This window comes from Chiloscyllium plagiosum, chromosome 31 (assembly GCF_004010195.1).
Source record: "Chiloscyllium plagiosum isolate BGI_BamShark_2017 chromosome 31, ASM401019v2, whole genome shotgun sequence".
Classification (NCBI taxonomy): Eukaryota; Metazoa; Chordata; class Chondrichthyes; order Orectolobiformes; family Hemiscylliidae; genus Chiloscyllium; species Chiloscyllium plagiosum.
This window is the reverse complement of record NC_057740.1, coordinates 41562785-41580583: the sequence shown is the minus strand read 5'-3', so window position 1 is coordinate 41580583 and position 17799 is coordinate 41562785. Positions and strand designations below refer to the sequence as shown.

At 46.5% G+C, this 17799-nt stretch overlaps 1 protein-coding gene across 4 annotated transcripts in view; it reads right to left on the bottom strand.

The window, feature by feature from the left end:
- Positions 1 to 17799, bottom strand: part of ano8b (anoctamin 8b) — a 118014-nt gene that overhangs the window by 54303 nt on the left and 45912 nt on the right. For all 4 annotated transcript variants that reach the window (XM_043721500.1, XM_043721502.1, XM_043721503.1 and 1 more), the window contains exon 2: positions 8224 to 8334. In XM_043721500.1, coding sequence (XP_043577435.1) covers positions 8224 to 8334 — 111 coding nt within the window. The remainder of the gene's footprint in view (positions 1 to 8223; positions 8335 to 17799) is intronic.

The window sequence follows — 17799 nt, the reverse complement described above, 5'->3', positions numbered from 1 at the left end:
GTCCCTCTGCTCTAGTATTATGTGCCTGCATCCCTATGTCCCTCTGCTCTAGTATTATGTGCCTGCACCCCTACGTCTCTCTGCTCTAGTATTATGTGCCTGCACCCCTACGTCTCTCTGCTCTAGTATTATGTACCTGCACCCGTACGTCCCTCTGCTCTAATATTATATATCTGCACCCCTACGTCTCTCTGCTCTAATATTATATATCTGCACCCCTACGTCCCTCTGCTCTAGTATTATGTACCTTCACCCCTATGTCCCTCTGCTCTAATATTATGTACCTGCATCCCATGTCCCTCTGTTCTAGTATTATGTACCTGCATCACTATGTCCGTCTGTTCTAGCATTATTTATCTGCACCCCTACGTCCCTCTGCTCTAATATTATGTAGCTGCACCCTTATGTCCCTCTGCTCTAACGTTATCTACCTGCACCCCTACGTCCCTCTGTTCTAGTATTATGTACCTGCACCCCTACATCTCTCTGTTCTAGCATTATGTACCTGCACCCATACATCCCTCTGCTCTAGCACTATGTACCTGCACCCCTACGTCCCTCTGCTCTAGCACTATGTACCTGTACCCCTATGTCCCTCTACTCTAGTATTATGTACCCGCATCCCTACGCCCCTCTGTTCTAGTATTATGTACCTGCCCTCCTACGTCCCTCTGTTCTCACATTATGTTCCTGCACCCCTTTGGCTCTCTGTTCTAGTATTGTGTACCTGCACCCCTACGTCCTTCTGTTCTACAACATTACCCAGTACCAATGTAAAGAGCAATCAACATTTATACTCTGTGACAGGACAGTGCTGATTGGGTAGAAGTGAACTCTGATTGATAAACATGTTGCTTTGTAAGATGCACCAGTTAGATGATGACTGACAGTTAAGTGTAAAGTTTTGCTTAAATATAACACAGGCAGATTGACTCTAATTAATCACGCATTGTCATGAGGAATGAACCAGAGAATGGCTGTTGCCTATATTGAACCAGGCATAATATGTGTGTTCATTTTCTTTCTGTTGACAAAGAGTAAGGACCTGTTTATTAATATATGCAGCTTCCACTACATGCAAGTATATATCACACTGTGAGCCTGACTGACAATCTTAAACTAGTTGTCAGCACAATGATTAGTGCATTCTGGATTGCTTAGCAAATGCTGTCCGATCATACGTAACGTTGGATGCTGTGTTTTGCACTTTGCAAGCTCGGGGTGGTTGGGTACAATCAGTACCTTGCTTCCAGTCAGCTGAAAAGGCATGTTGTTTGATGTGATCTGCTAATCTTTGGGATGTATATGTAAAATACTGAGCATCACACTGGCAGTGAAACTGATAGACCATATTACGCATTGGTCACCATTTTCTTGGCATGCAGGTTCATAGCTCCGTGAAAGTGGAGTCGCATGTAGATAGGGTGGTGAAAAAGGCGTTTGGTACACTTGCTGTCAATGATCAGTTTATTGCATCTACAAGTTGGGATGTCATGTTGCAGCTGTACAGGACATTGGTTAGGCCATTTTTGCAATACTGCATTTTGCAATACTGACTCCCTGCTATAGGAAAGATGTCGTTAAACTTGCAAGGGTTCAGAAAAGATTTACAAGCACGTTGCAGGGTTGGAGGGTTTGAGCTATAGGGAGAGGCTGAATAGGCTAGGGCTACTTTCCCTGGAGCATCGGAGGCTGAGGGGGGACTTACAGAGGTTTATAAAATCATGAGGGGTATGGATAGGAATAGACAAGGTCTTTTTCCTCGGGTAGGGGAATCCAGGCTAGAGAGCATAGGTTTAAGGGGAGAGGAGAAAGATTTAAAAGGGATCCAAGAGGCAACTTTCTCACACTGAGCATAGCGCATGTATTGGGGGAATGAGCTGCCAGAGGAAGTCGTGGAGTCTGGTTCTGATGACAATATTTTAAACGCATTTAGATGGATACATGAATAGGAAGGGTTGAGAGAGATATGAGCCAAATGCCGGTATATGGGACTACATTAATTTAGGATATCCAGTCAGCAAGGATGAGTTGGACTTTGGGTCAGTTTTTTGTGCTGTACATCTCTATGACTACCTTTAATTAGATCATTTATCATTAGGTATTGATCAATCTCATGAATGGGCCGAAGGCCATTAATGTTTGTCTGGAAACATGCCCAGTCTAACTCTTGGAAGTGCAAGGTATCTCAAAAGACTGAGCAATAGATGAGGCTGCCTATTTCAGGCGGCTACTACACAGTATCAGGATGGATGGTGAACCCGAAAGGGGAGTCAGAAAGCTGGATTTAATTTAGGTTTGGTGGGTTTTGGAGGGATGAGACAGGAGTTCATCGGAATAGTCTGTATAGAATCGTTCTGATCAGCAGTGACAGACGTTCAAAGAATGGTAGAATGCAAAGCCTGTACATAAAGCTCAGGGCACAAGCCATACTCTGTAATTAGACAATCTTGATCAACAGAAGTAGTGAGAAATTATGTCAAATCAAAAAGAAAAAGCATAGTGGGAGTACCAATACCACACGAACTCCAGTTTGTCATCTGCACCTTCTCAGGGCATTTAGGAATGAGGAACAAATGCTAACCTTGTCAGCAATGCCTACAATCACATGGAAGAATAAAAATAATGCTGTTGAGGTTGAGGACCATTTTAAAATGTCATGAGACAAATTAGTTTATTAGGCAATGGTGTTAACTATTGGCTTGTGGAAGATGGTCGTGGTCATTGGAGATCAGTCTCCTCAGCTCCAGGACATCTCTGCAGGAGTTCCTCAGGGTAGTGTCCTGGACTCAACCATCTTCAGCTGCTACATCCATGACCTTCCCTCCATCACAAGGTTGGATGTGGGGATGTTCACCGATGATTACGCAATGTTCAACACCATTTGCAACTCCTCAGATACCGAAGCAATCCATGTACAAATGCAGCAAGACCTGGATAATATCTGGGTGTGGACTGACAATAGCAAGTATTATTTGTGCTACACAGTGCCAGGTAATGACCAGCTCCAATAACAGACAATCTTGAATTTCAATGACATGACTATTACCGAATGCCCCATTATCAATATCCTGGGGGTTACCACTGACCAGAAACTCAAACTGGAATAGCCATATGAATACAATGGTTACAAGAGCAGGTCAGAGGCTAGGAATCCAGCATTAAGTGTACTTTGACCTGACTCCCCAAATTCTGTCCACCATCAACAAGGCACAAGTCAGGAGTATGATGGAATATTCCCCTCTTGTCTGGATGGGTGCAGCTCCAACAAACACTCAAGAAGCTTGACACCATCCAGGACAAAGCACCCTGCTTGATTAACACTACATCCACAAACATCCACTCCCTCCACCACCAACGCTCAGTAGCAGCAATATGTACTATCTACAAGATGCGCTGCAGAAATTCACCAAAGATCCTCAGTTAGCACCTTCTAAACCCATGACCACTTCCATCTAGAAGGATAAACGCAGCAGATACATCGGAACACCACCCCATACAAGTTCCCCTCCAAGCCACTCACCATCCCGAAAATAAATCACCGTTCTTTCAGTGTCACTGGGCCAAATTGGAATTCCCTCCCTAACGGAATTGTGGGACTACCTCCATCATGTGGTTGAAGAGGACGCTCACCCTTTCACCTGCTCGAGGATAACTAGGGAAACAGCAATAAACTTTGGCCTAACTGGCGACACCCACATCTATGAGTGAATTACAAAGAAGCTGTGATTGAATAAATGTGGTAACTGGAAAGGAGATACAGAGACATCAGCTAATTGGGTGGAACAACTTGGAGGAGGAGGAGCTCATTGCCTTCTGCCTGCTCCAGTGATCAGAAGCAATGAGCTCCATTTGAGATGGTCCAGGGAAATGTTTCTCCTGATTTATAAGCAGCTCATAAATTGGACCCTCCTCACTACCTCTCTCTGAGACAGACTGTTAACTGATCATATGTTAATTGACATTCCCATACACTTTGGCTCCTACAATAGTAGCAGTTTGTTGCTTGGCAACTACAAAGGATGTGATGCTGCCAATGTCCATGTTCTAGTAACCTGATTCCATGCTTGCCAGTGAGCCGCTCTCAATCTAAAGCTTACTGTGTGATTAAGAGAAGATGAAATTCAGTTTAGGAGACAGTATTGGCACCAGCACCAGGGGCCAAAAAACCTCCCCTGTCATATTGTAATTCCAGGGAATTATTGTGGGAATCACACAATCTTCTTATTATTCTCCTGGTTGTTTCATTGAGTGAGTGTCAGGGGACAGAGAGTTGAGAGAACAGGGCAGGTACTCGAATTGGCAGCACGTGGCATCCCATAATGGTCAGTGTTGGGGTCTCAACTAATTAACACATTTTTTAACAACTTACGTGTTGGAATCGAGAATCCAAGTTTACCGATGATACTAATGGATGACATCGGAAGTGTAACATTTAATCAGGAAGGGATTCAAGGGTTATGGGGATAAAGTGGAGTTGAGGGTTATGAGATCAGCCACGATCTCGGTGAATAGTGGAGCAGACTGGATGGGCTGAATGGCCTACTGCTGCTCCTATCTGTTCTGATCGCATGGTGAGGCTATATCTGTGTCCAGATTTTAGCTCCTTGTTTGAAAACAGATGTAATTTCTTTCAAAGCAATTCAGAGAAGGATCACCTAACCCACTCCTGGGGTAAAGGACTCATGTAAGAAGGTTAAACATTTTCGGCCTGTATCTGTTGCAATTCCGAAGAATGAGAGGTGATCTTGCTGAACGGAGGTGGAAGAGGACTGATTTAGGTGAATACCAGGAGGATGTTTCACCTCGTGGGGAACTTGGAAATAGAGTTTCCAAATAAGAGGAGTTTCACTTTTTAAGACTGAGGTGAGGAGAATTTTTTCTCTCTCAGAGAGCTATTAGAATATGGAATTCTTTTTCCAGAAAATACTGGTGACTAGGTCTTTAAATTTATTCAGGTAGAATTAGATAGATTTTTTGAGATGAGGGAGGCAAATGTTACAGATGCAGAGTAGAGAGTGGGGTTGAGACCACAATTGTTCAAGGAGGCAGCTCACCACCACTGTCTCCAGGGCAGTTAGGGACGGGCAATAAAAATGATAGCCCAGCCAGTGATGTTCACACCCCATGTGAATAATAAAAAAAAGATAATAGACAATAGATGCAGGAATAGGCCATTCTGCCCTTCGAGCCTGCACCAAAAGATAGAGCATGAAGAATAGAGCCAGCTTAAAGGGGCCAAATGGCCTACTTCTCTCCTATGTCCAATGCATCTTTTACAAAAAGTAATGATAGATTGTGAATGCGTAAAACTTTAGCAAACAAATTTCAATATCAGGAAATGTGGGGTCATTCATTTTGGATTTAGAATGGGTAAAAGAGAGGAACATTCAAAATAGTGACAAGCTGGAAATGGCAGTGGGCCAAAGAGAATTGAGGATGGTCCAGGGTCATAGGTCACTACAATATCATGGAAATGTACAAAAAGCCATTGGAAAGCTGTTTTTTTTTTGTTTTGAGCACTAGAGTTCAAGAGTTGAACAACAATATGCCAAGATCTACAGAGAAAAGATTAGAAGGGAGACCAAATTTCCCTGCTCACTCAAACTTCCAATCTCAGCACCCACCAGATTTTCCGATGCATTGCTGAGATTTCCTGATGTTGGGATCTCAGGGATGTCCTCACAATCCAGAATCGTTACAGACAGGAGGCTATTCGGGCTATCAAGTCTGTGCCAGCTCTCTCACTCAGTGAGCATCTCACTCAGTGTCAATCTCCTACCTTCTCCCGGTGACCCTGCACATTCTTCCTTTTCAAATAACTGTCCAATTCCCATTTGAAAGCTTTGCTTGAACTTGTCTCCACTGCACTGTCAGGCAACGCATTCCAGATCCCAACTACTCACTGTGTGAAAACAATTCTTCCCCACGTCATTTTTGCTTCTTTTAATAATTACTTCAAAACTGTGCCTTCTCCTTCTTGATCTATCCATGAGAGTATTTTCTATTTACTCTGCTTCCCCCTCTCATAATCTTGAATACATTACTCAGATCTCGCCCCAAGGAGAACAGTCCCAGCCTTCAGGACGTATTCCTTATCTCTGGAGCCGTTCTCCTGAATCTTTTCCAAACTCTCTCCAAAGCCTTCACATCTTTCCTCCCCTCTATGGCCCAGAACGGAATGTAATATTTAGGCTCAGGTCAAATTAATGTCTTATATTCATTCACCATATCTTGCTTATTCTTCAAACTGCTGGCCCTATTAGTAAAATCTGGAATATTGCTGAAAAAAAAAACCGATACTTTTGTCAAAGCTTTTTGATTTACATTCATCAGGTCATTCACAAAAATGTCAATGAAACGGGGAATAAAGTTCCATGTTATACCAGAGAGTGTTGGCATCCATTATTTCTCTGGGCACAGCCTTGACCAATCAGAGCTCACTTGCCAACCAAATCAACACCCTGTTCTTGTGTAATATAAATGTTCTTACCCTTTATAATCGATACTTATCGTGAATTGTCCTCACGGGTGCAAGACAAAAATCTTTAACGTGTGTCTTTTTTTCAAAAAAATACTCAAGTTCTACATTACCAAACCGCCAAACTCTAGGACACTGTGCACTGTCTCCACCTGACCTTCCACCTTTGATGACTCACACACACACACATACACCCAGGATCCTCTGCTCCTATATCCCCTTCAGAAATGTCCCCTTCATTTGATAGGAAGGTTGTGAGAGGCCAGGACAGAGTGAATAGAAATAATTCTCACTTGGGAAAGGAGGAGAAGGTTATGTTTTAAAGTCATTAATAAAAAAGGCAGATGTGATATGAGGAAAAATGTCTTCATATTTCTCCATGTTCTCTGTATCAAAATGTAGTACCTCACATTTCTCCACATCTGACCCTATTTGCCGATTTCACTAACATCTCTGTCCTTTTGAAGTTCTATGCTGTGCACCTCATGGTTTCTCTGCTTCCAGGTTTTGTGCCACCTGCAAATTTTGAAATTGTGTCCTATAACCCAAGGTGGAAGTAATTTATTAGGGGGTAAAATTCCCTCCCTAAGGGCATTGTGGGTCTATCCACAGCACATGGACTGCACCGGTTCTGGAAGGTAGCTCACTCCCACCTTCTCAATGGACAACTAGGGATGGGCAATAAATGCTGGGACAAGCCAGTGACACCCACATCCCACAAGTGAATGAAAAAATATATATCTCAGAAAAATCCAGATCCCAACACTGACTGCTAGAGTTCTCCACCCCAGGCCTTCTCGCAGTCCAAAACCATCCATTAACAATGCTCTTGTCACTCAGCCAATTTGCTATCCAATTTTGTACATTTCCTGGCAGAGTGCTCCCTGGGTGCATTCTTCCTGAAAGCAGCTGTTTTAATTGGTGTCGTCCGTGCTCGCAGTCTTACTGAGGCTGGGATCTCAACACTCCAGGTTCAGATTTAGTACCTGGGCAGGCCGGTGGGGAGCTGTAGGGGCTGCTCGGGCAGGTTAGAGAGCAGCTCTCCTCAGGGGGGGTGGAATTATCAAAGCCAAGAGGCCTTCAAACTGCGGCAGAAATGTGGGTGTCTTGTATGGGTCACAGATGTGGACTTTCTGACTCATAGCCCCTTGCTTGGGGTTTGAAACCTCCACCTCCTGTAGCCCCTTCATTTACCACAGGGGCAAGTTAAAAATCGCACAATACCAGGTTGTAGTCCAACAGATTTATTTGGAAGCACTAGCTTTCGGAGCGCTGCTTCATCATCAGGTAATCTGAAAAGCTAGTGCTTCCAAATAAACCTGTTGGACTAATAACCTGGTGTTATGTGATTTTTAACTCGGTCCGATGACAGTACCTCCACCTCATGGTTGTCACAGGGCGGCAGCCATTGCTGAAGTGGAGACCTGTACATAGATTGGGGTGAGGGTTGGGTGGGGGGGGCTACTCCCCCAGTAGTAAAAGGCTGGCAAAATTCAAAATCCTCTGGGGCTTTCATCACCTCCCCTGTGTCCCTTTCTTTGTGGTCACTATTCCCACTCCCCTCCCGTCCCTGGAGAGTTCCTCTGCTGGTCAGAATGTTTTGGGAGTCAGTCCCACTCCAATTCCTCATGAGCTTTCCCCAGCCTCCCCCCCCACCCCCAACATTCCACCCCCAAACCTACAACCGTGAGGCCCAGAAATTGTAACACTGAGCCAGTGACTCTTATTGATGTTAATCTTACCTGGGAAAGTCATCAGTACATCGCAATTCTCTGTTGGAACTGTCTTCATCCAGGATTTATGGGACATGATGTAGCGTCCCGCCTGCAGGAAGCTTTTGCCGAACAGTTTATCTTTGAAGACAGAGAAACAGAGTGAGCAGACAGGACACACGAGAAAGAGACAGAAGATACAGTAACATCGGGCTTGTGTGCAAACAGGTTATGAGCATGTTGAGAATGTTCTCACCCTCCAGTGCAGCCACATCCTCTAGTGTGGCCTCACCCTCCAGTGCAGCCTCACTGCCCCAGTGCAGCCTCACTGCCCCAGTGCAGCCTCACTGTCCTAGGGCAGCCTCTATCTTTCAGGACAATCTCGCATCCCTTAGTGAAATCTCTCTCCAGCCCAACCTCACCCCTACGTAAATGTACCAGCACAGTGCTACCTTGCATCCCACATGCTCTGTATACACAGCACCGTTCACCCAAAGACGGATCTGCTTGCTGTGTACAGTGTGCTCAGTTTCCATTTCACTAGCAAGTGCCTGACATAGGCTGGGCTCTTTGTTAGACAGAAGCAGCTTTTACTCTGTGTTTTTCAGGCCCTGGAATGGAACATAAGCTCAGCAATGGAAACACGACCTGTCGCTGAGGAACAACAAGTACAGTCACTGGGTGTGTCAAGCCAGGGGATCCAGGGCTCTAATTGCACATCGACAGTTCCGGGCAGCTGACCAGCAACAAAAGTTAGCAGAAATTTTAACCAGCTGCAGACAGACTGTGAGATACATGGAAAGCTGCAATCTTCAACTCTTCACCCAACAGACAATGACCAATGAAAGTCTCATAATCCCTAATGACCTCCTCCATTGTCTCAACTAGAATGCACAATCAGGGAATAGGGGAAAGGTAGAAGAGGTGGAGGAGCAGCATTGCTAATCAGGGATAGCATCACAGCTGCAGAAAGGGAGGTTGTCGAGGAGGGTTTGTCTGCAGACTCAGTAGGGGCTGAAGTCAGAAACAGGAAAGGAGCAGTCACTTTACTGGGAGTTTTCTATAGGCCTCCCAATAGCAATAGAGACACCAAGGAGCAGATTGGGAAACAGATTTTGGAAATTAGATTAGATTAGATAAGTGTGCATAAGTAACAGGGTTGTTGTCATGGGTGACTTCAACTTCCCTAATATTGATTGGAACCTCCTTAGTTCAAATAGTTTGGATGGAGCAGTTTTTGTCAGGTGTGTCCTGGTGAATTCCTGACTCAATATATAGAAAGGCTGACTAGATGGGAGGCCATATTGGATATTGGCAACAAATCATACCAGGTGACAAATCTCTGAGTAGGAGAGCATTTCAGTGATAGTGATCACAACGCATGGAAATCATAGAAGCCCTACTATGTGGAAACAGGCGATTTGGCTCAACAACTCCACAACGACCCTCCGAAGAGTAACTCACCCAGATCCATTCCCTACCCTATTACTCTACATTTCCCATGACTAATGCACCTAACCTACACATCCCTGAACACTACGGCAATTTAGCATGGTCAATTCACCTAACCTGCATATCTTTGGACTGTGGGAGGAAACTGATCACCCGGAGGAAACCCACATGACACGGGAAGAATGTGCAAACTCCACACAGTCACCCAAGGCTGGAATCAAACCCAATTCCCTGGTGCTGTGAGGCAGCAGTGCTAACCAGTGAGTCACTGCGCTGCCCTCAACTCCCTGACCTTTACTGTAGTTGTGGAGAGGGATAGGAGCAGATGGTATGGAAAAGTATTTAATTGGGGGAGGGGGAATTACAATGCTATTAGGCAGAAATTTGGGCACCTAAATTGGGATCAGATGTTCTCAGGAAAATGCACGATAGAAATATGGAGGCTGTTTAGGCAGCACTTGCTGATAGTGCTGAATAGGTTTGTCCCACTGAGGCAAGGAAGGGATGGTAGGGTGGAGGAACCTTGGATGACAAGGGATGTGGAACATAGAGTCAAGAGGAAGAAGGAAGCTTACTTAAGGTTGCGGAAGCAAGGATCAGACAAGGCTCTAGAGGGTTACAAGGTAGCCGGGAAGGAATTGGACTTAGGTGAGCTGGAAGGGGGCATGAAGATGCTTTAGCAGGTAGGATTAAGGAAAACCTGAAGGCATTCTACACTTATGTGAGGAAGAAGAGGATGGCCAGAGTGAGGGTAGGGCTGATTCGGGATAGTGGAGGGAACTTGTGCCTGGAGTCGGAGGGGTTAGGTGAGGTCCTTAATGAATACTTAGCTTCAGTATTCACTACTGAGAGGGACTTTGACATTTCTGAGGACAGCGTGAAACAGACTGATATACTAGAACAGGTTGATGATAGGAAGACAGATTTGCTGAAAATTTTGAAAAACATAAGGATTTATAAGTGCCCTGGGCCAGTTGGTAATATACCCAAGGTTACTGCAGGAAGTGAGGGAAGAGATTGCTTCACCTTCGATGATGATCTTTGCGTCCTCACTGCCCACTGGAGTAGTGCCCAATGATTGGAGGGTGGCAAATGTTATTCCCTTGTTCAAGAAAAGGAATAGGGATAATCCTGGGAATTACAGACCAGTCAATCTTACGTATATAGAACCCAAGGTTACGGCAGGAAGTGAGGGAAGAGATTGCTTCACCTTCGATGATGATCTTTGCGTCCTCACTGCCCACTGGAGTAGTGCCCAATGATTGGAGGGTGGCAAATGTTATTCCCTTGTTCAAGAAAAGGAATAGGGATAATCCTGGGAATTATAGACCAGTCAATCTTACGTATATAGAGGGCAAATTATTGCTGAGGATTCTGAGAGACAGGATTTATGAATACTTGGAAAATCATAGTTTGATTAGAGATAGTCAGCATGGCTTTGTGAGGGGCAGGTCATGCCTCACAAACCTTCCTGAATTCTTTGCAGATGTGACAAAACACATTGATGAAGGTAGAGCAGTGAAGGTGGCATACATGGATTTTAGCGAGGCATTTGATAAGGTTCTCCATGATAGGCTCATTCAGAAAGTAAGGAGGCATGGGATACAGGGAAACCTGGCTGTCTGGATACAGAATTGGCTGGCCCAGAGAAGACAGAGGGTGGTGGTAGATGGAAAGTATTCAGCCTGGTGTTCCGCAGGGATTGGTTCTGGGATCTCTGCCTTTTGTGATTTTTTTTAAATGACTTGGATGAGGAAGTGGATGGGTGAGATGGTAAGTTTGCCGATGACACAAAGGTTGGTGGATTTGTGGATAGTGTCGAGGGCTGTTCTAGATTGCGACGGGACATTGACAGAATGCAGAACTGGTCTGAGAAATGGCAGATGGAGTTCAACCTGGAAAAGTGCAAAGTGATTCACTTTGGAAGGTTGAATTTGAATGTAGATTTCAGAGTTAAAGGCAGGATTCATGGCAGTATGGAGGAACAGAGGGATCTTGGGATCCTTGTCCATAGATCCCTCAAAGTTACCACCCAAGTTGATAGGGTTGTTAAGAAGGCTTATTGTGAGTTAGCTTTCATTAGCATGGTGACTGAGTTTAAGAGCCACGAGGTTATACTGCAACTCTATGGAGCCTGGTTAAACCACACTTGGAATATTGTGTTCAGTTCTGGTTGCCTCATTATCGGAAAGTGCATGGAAGCTTTAGAGAGGGTGCAGAGGAGATTTACCAGGATGTTGCCTGGACTGGAGGGCATGTTTTATGAAGAAAGGTTGAGGGAGCTAGAGGTTTTCTCATTGAAACAAAGAAGGATGAGAGGTGTCTTGACCAAAGTGAACAAGAGGATAAGAGGCGTAAATAGAGTGGATAGTCAAAGACTTTTTTCCCAGGACGAAAATGTCTTTCACAAGGGGCCATAACATTAAGGTGTTTGGAGGAAGTTTTCAGCGGTCAATTCTTTACACAGAGAGTGGAATGCACTACCAGCAGTGATAGTAGAGTCAGATGCATTAGGGACATTTAAGCAACTCTTGGATAGACACATGGAAGATAGTACAATGAGGGGTATGTAGGCTCGTCTGATCTTAGAGTAGGATATAAAGCTGGCACAGCATCGAGAGCTGAAGGTCGGTACTGTGCTGTATTGTTCTATATTCTATCAATTGCTGTGGGATAATGTCAGTGTTACATTGGCTCCACCCATTCCACTGGCTCCCAACACTGTCTGTGGGTGGAGGCAAGGAGGTTCTATTCTCACTTTCAGAGGAAGCAGCTCCTCAAGGTCTCAGTAATTATACCTGGCCCAATGTAATTGTAATTATCACTACCATGTAATAAACCTCCTTGTTCTCCACAAGCAGAACATCCTCTGTAGATACTGTAGGGTGGTGTACCCTCTACCACCAATCACCCAGGGTAAGGCCCCAAGGCAAAGCAAAGTCAAAGGAGGATTTGTGACACCTCCAAACAATCCTCACCCAGTACCACACACTGGTACAGCTGGCAGATAACCACAAGGTACCAGCAATGGGCAGCTGTGGAAATGGCACCAGTTAGGGGGTTCCATACCTAAGGGACAACTCCTCACATATCAGATATCAACCATCAGGACTCTCCAAAACAACAACAACTTGCAGCTACGTAGTGCCTTCAAGGTTGATAAAGCATGCCAAGACCCTTTGTATGAACAAATCCCAGTGAAAATTTGAGTCACATTAAGAGAACAGAAGAGAGGCAGCCACAAACGCCTGGTCAGAGGGATAGGTTTGGAGTAGTTGCTTACGTGAAGAAACTGAGGGAGTGGCATAAAGATGCAGGGAAGACATTACAGAGCGCAGGGCCCTGACAACTGAAAGCAAAGCCACCAAAGGAGTGAAGAAAATCTATCAGAATTGGGGGAGTTCAGAGATCTCGGATGGGTGCAGGGTTATAGGGGAATGCAGAGATCTCGGATGGGTGCAGGGTTATAGGGGAGAGCAGAGATCTCGGATGGGTGCAGGGTTATAGGGGAGTGCAGAGATCTCGGATGGGTGCAGGGTTATAGGGGAATGCAGAGATCTCGGATGGGTGCAGGGTTATAGGGGAATGCAGAGATCTCGGATGGGTGCAGGGTTATAGGGGAATGCAGAGATCTCGGATGGGTGCAGGGTTATAGGGGAATGCAGAGATCTCGGATGGGTGCAGGGTTATAGGGGAATGCAGAGATCTCGGATGGGTGCAGGGTTATAGGGGAATGCAGAGATCTCGGATGGGTGCAGGGTTATAGGGGAATGCAGAGATCTCGGATGGGTGCAGGGTTATAGGGGAATGCAGAGATCTCGGATGGGTGCAGGGTTATAGGGGAATGCAGAGATCTCGGATGGGTGCAGGGTTATAGGGGAATGCAGAGATCTCGGATGGGTGCAGGGTTATAGGGGAATGCAGAGATCTCGGATGGGTGCAGGGTTATAGGGGAATGCAGAGATCTCGGATGGGTGCAGGGTTATAGGGGAATGCAGAGATCTCGGATGGGTGCAGGGTTATAGGGGAATGCAGAGATCTCGGATGGGTGCAGGGTTATAGGGGAATGCAGAGATCTCGGATGGGTGCAGGGTTATAGGGGAATGCAGAGATCTCGGATGGGTGCAGGGTTATAGGGGAATGCAGAGATCTCGGATGGGTGCAGGGTTATAGGGGAATGCAGAGATCTCGGATGGGTGCAGGGTTATAGGGGAATGCAGAGATCTCGGATGGGTGCAGGGTTATAGGGGAATGCAGAGATCTCGGATGGGTGCAGGGTTATAGGGGAATGCAGAGATCTCGGATGGGTGCAGGGTTATAGGGGAATGCAGAGATCTCGGATGGGTGCAGGGTTATAGGGGAATGCAGAGATCTCGGATGGGTGCAGGGTTATAGGGGAATGCAGAGATCTCGGATGGGTGCAGGGTTATAGGGGAATGCAGAGATCTCGGATGGGTGCAGGGTTATAGGGGAATGCAGAGATCTCGGATGGGTGCAGGGTTATAGGGGAATGCAGAGATCTCGGATGGGTGCAGGGTTATAGGGGAATGCAGAGATCTCGGATGGGTGCAGGGTTATAGGGGAATGCAGAGATCTCGGATGGGTGCAGGGTTATAGGGGAATGCAGAGATCTCGGATGGGTGCAGGGTTATAGGGGAATGCAGAGATCTCGGATGGGTGCAGGGTTATAGGGGAATGCAGAGATCTCGGATGGGTGCAGGGTTATAGGGGAATGCAGAGATCTCGGATGGGTGCAGGGTTATAGGGGAATGCAGAGATCTCGGATGGGTGCAGGGTTATAGGGGAATGCAGAGATCTCGGATGGGTGCAGGGTTATAGGGGAATGCAGAGATCTCGGATGGGTGCAGGGTTATAGGGGAATGCAGAGATCTCGGATGGGTGCAGGGTTATAGGGGAATGCAGAGATCTCGGATGGGTGCAGGGTTATAGGGGAATGCAGAGATCTCGGATGGGTGCAGGGTTATAGGGGAATGCAGAGATCTCGGATGGGTGCAGGGTTATAGGGGAATGCAGAGATCTCGGATGGGTGCAGGGTTATAGGGGAATGCAGAGATCTCGGATGGGTGCAGGGTTATAGGGGAATGCAGAGATCTCGGATGGGTGCAGGGTTATAGGGGAATGCAGAGATCTCGGATGGGTGCAGGGTTATAGGGGAATGCAGAGATCTCGGATGGGTGCAGGGTTATAGGGGAATGCAGAGATCTCGGATGGGTGCAGGGTTATAGGGGAATGCAGAGATCTCGGATGGGTGCAGGGTTATAGGGGAATGCAGAGATCTCGGATGGGTGCAGGGTTATAGGGGAATGCAGAGATCTCGGATGGGTGCAGGGTTATAGGGGAATGCAGAGATCTCGGATGGGTGCAGGGTTATAGGGGAATGCAGAGATCTCGGATGGGTGCAGGGTTATAGGGGAATGCAGAGATCTCGGATGGGTGCAGGGTTATAGGGGAATGCAGAGATCTCGGATGGGTGCAGGGTTATAGGGGAATGCAGAGATCTCGGATGGGTGCAGGGTTATAGGGGAATGCAGAGATCTCGGATGGGTGCAGGGTTATAGGGGAATGCAGAGATCTCGGATGGGTGCAGGGTTATAGGGGAATGCAGAGATCTCGGATGGGTGCAGGGTTATAGGGGAATGCAGAGATCTCGGATGGGTGCAGGGTTATAGGGGAATGCAGAGATCTCGGATGGGTGCAGGGTTATAGGGGAATGCAGAGATCTCGGATGGGTGCAGGGTTATAGGGGAATGCAGAGATCTCGGATGGGTGCAGGGTTATAGGGGAATGCAGAGATCTCGGATGGGTGCAGGGTTATAGGGGAATGCAGAGATCTCGGATGGGTGCAGGGTTATAGGGGAATGCAGAGATCTCGGATGGGTGCAGGGTTATAGGGGAATGCAGAGATCTCGGATGGGTGCAGGGTTATAGGGGAATGCAGAGATCTCGGATGGGTGCAGGGTTATAGGGGAATGCAGAGATCTCGGATGGGTGCAGGGTTATAGGGGAATGCAGAGATCTCGGATGGGTGCAGGGTTATAGGGGAATGCAGAGATCTCGGATGGGTGCAGGGTTATAGGGGAATGCAGAGATCTCGGATGGGTGCAGGGTTATAGGGGAATGCAGAGAAAGCGCAGCAGGTCAGGCAGCATCCAAGGAGCAGGAGAATCGACGTTTCGGGCATGAGCCCGAGTGCAGACTTCTCGGATGGTGCAGGGTTCTGGGGGAGTGCAGAGATCTCTGATGGATTCCGTGTTCTGGGCTGAAGTATATTACAGGGATTCGGTGAGTTGGAAGTTTCAAGGATGTCACAAACTCCCATTCAGCCCATCAGGTCCACGCCATCCCTCTGAAAGGCATTCCACTCAGACCCACGCCCCTTCCTTAGCCCTATAACCCTGCATTTCCCATGGCTAATCCATCTAGCCTGCATATATCTGACACTATGAGCAATTTGCAGCAAGCAGTCCACCTTAACCTGCACATCTTTGGACTGTAGAAACCACCTAGAGAAAATCCATACAGACATGGGGAGAATGTGCAAACTCCACACAGACAGTCACCACTGTGTCACTGTGCTGCCCTTGAATATGGCTGAATTTGAAAGCAAGGATGTGGGTTTGATTGAATTTGTCAGCAAGCAAAGGTACAATCTGAGGGCAGAACTGTAATGGAAGATTGGATTCATCCAAGTCAGGGTACATGAAACTGAGTGAGGGTACATATTGAGGAGGTGGGTTGGGGGTGTGGTTTGGTGCTGAAATTATTGAGTCTGAATAGAAGACAAGTGGAAATTTCAGCAGCTGATGAGCAGCGACAGGAGGAAAGGTTTAGGAGGTGGCTGGGGTTGGGAGACAGGGGAGTTGGGTCTTTGTCCGTATTGGGGGACAGTGAGGTCTGCAAATGCTGGAGATCAGAGTTGAAAGTGTTTTGCTGGAAAAGCACAACAGATCAGGCAGCATCCGAGGAACAGAAAAATGGACGTTTCTGGTCAAAGCCCTTCATCAGGAATTTTCTTGCTCCTCGGATGCTGCCTGACCTGCTGTGCTTTTCCAGCAAAACACTTTCAACTCTTTGTTAGTATTGCCTGGCGACAGAGTTATAGTCATAGAATCATACAGCACGGTCCAACTTGTCCACACTGGCCAGACATCCCAATCTGACCTCTTCCCATTTGCTAGAACTTGGCCCATATCCCTTTAAAGGAGACAGTGAGGTCTGCAGATGCTGGAGATCAGAGTTGAGAGTGTGGTGCTGGAAAAACACAGTAGGTCAGGCAGCATCCGAGGAGCAGGAAAATTGACATTTTGGGCTGGAGCCCTTCATCAGGAATATCACCATACCCCTCTAAACCCTTCCTATTCATATACCCACCCAGATGCCTTTTAAATGTTGTAATTGTACCAGCCTCCACCACTTCCTCTGGCAGCTCATTCCATACACCACCCTCTGTGTAAAACAGTTTACCCCTTAGGTCCCTTTTCAATCTTTCCCCTCTTACCCTAAACCTGTGCCCTCCAGTTTTGGACTACCCCACCCCAGGGAAAAGACTTTGTCTATTTACCCTATCCATGCCCCTCATGATTTTATAAACCTCTATAAGATCACCCCCCAGCCTCTGAAGATCCAGAAAAAACAGCCCCTGCCTATTCAGCCTCTCTCTATTGCTCAAATCCTCCAGTCCTGGCAACATCCTTGTAAGTCTTTTCTGCATTCTCTCAATTTTAACAACATTTTTCATGTTGAAGGGAGACCAGAATTGAATTCAGTAGTCATAAAGTGGCCTCACCAACGTCCTTTACAGCTGCAACATGATGCCCCAACTCCTGTACTCAATATTCTGACCAATGAAGGTGAAGGTGTCAAATGCCTTCTTCACTGCCCTGTCTACCTGTGACTCCAGTTTCAAAGCCAACACTGGAAGGTAGCACCCAAAATGAGATAAAGTGGCCATTCTTCGCTTGTCTTGTCACAACTAAAAGTTCACAAACAAGAACCAAAGACTCTTGGAGAAAGGGGCTGAAAATGTGTTGCTGGAAAAGCGCAGCAGGTCAGGCAGCATCCAGGGAACAGGAGAATCGACGTTTCGGGCATAAGCCCTTCTTCAGGAATGAGGGAGAAAGGCCAATTTTGATG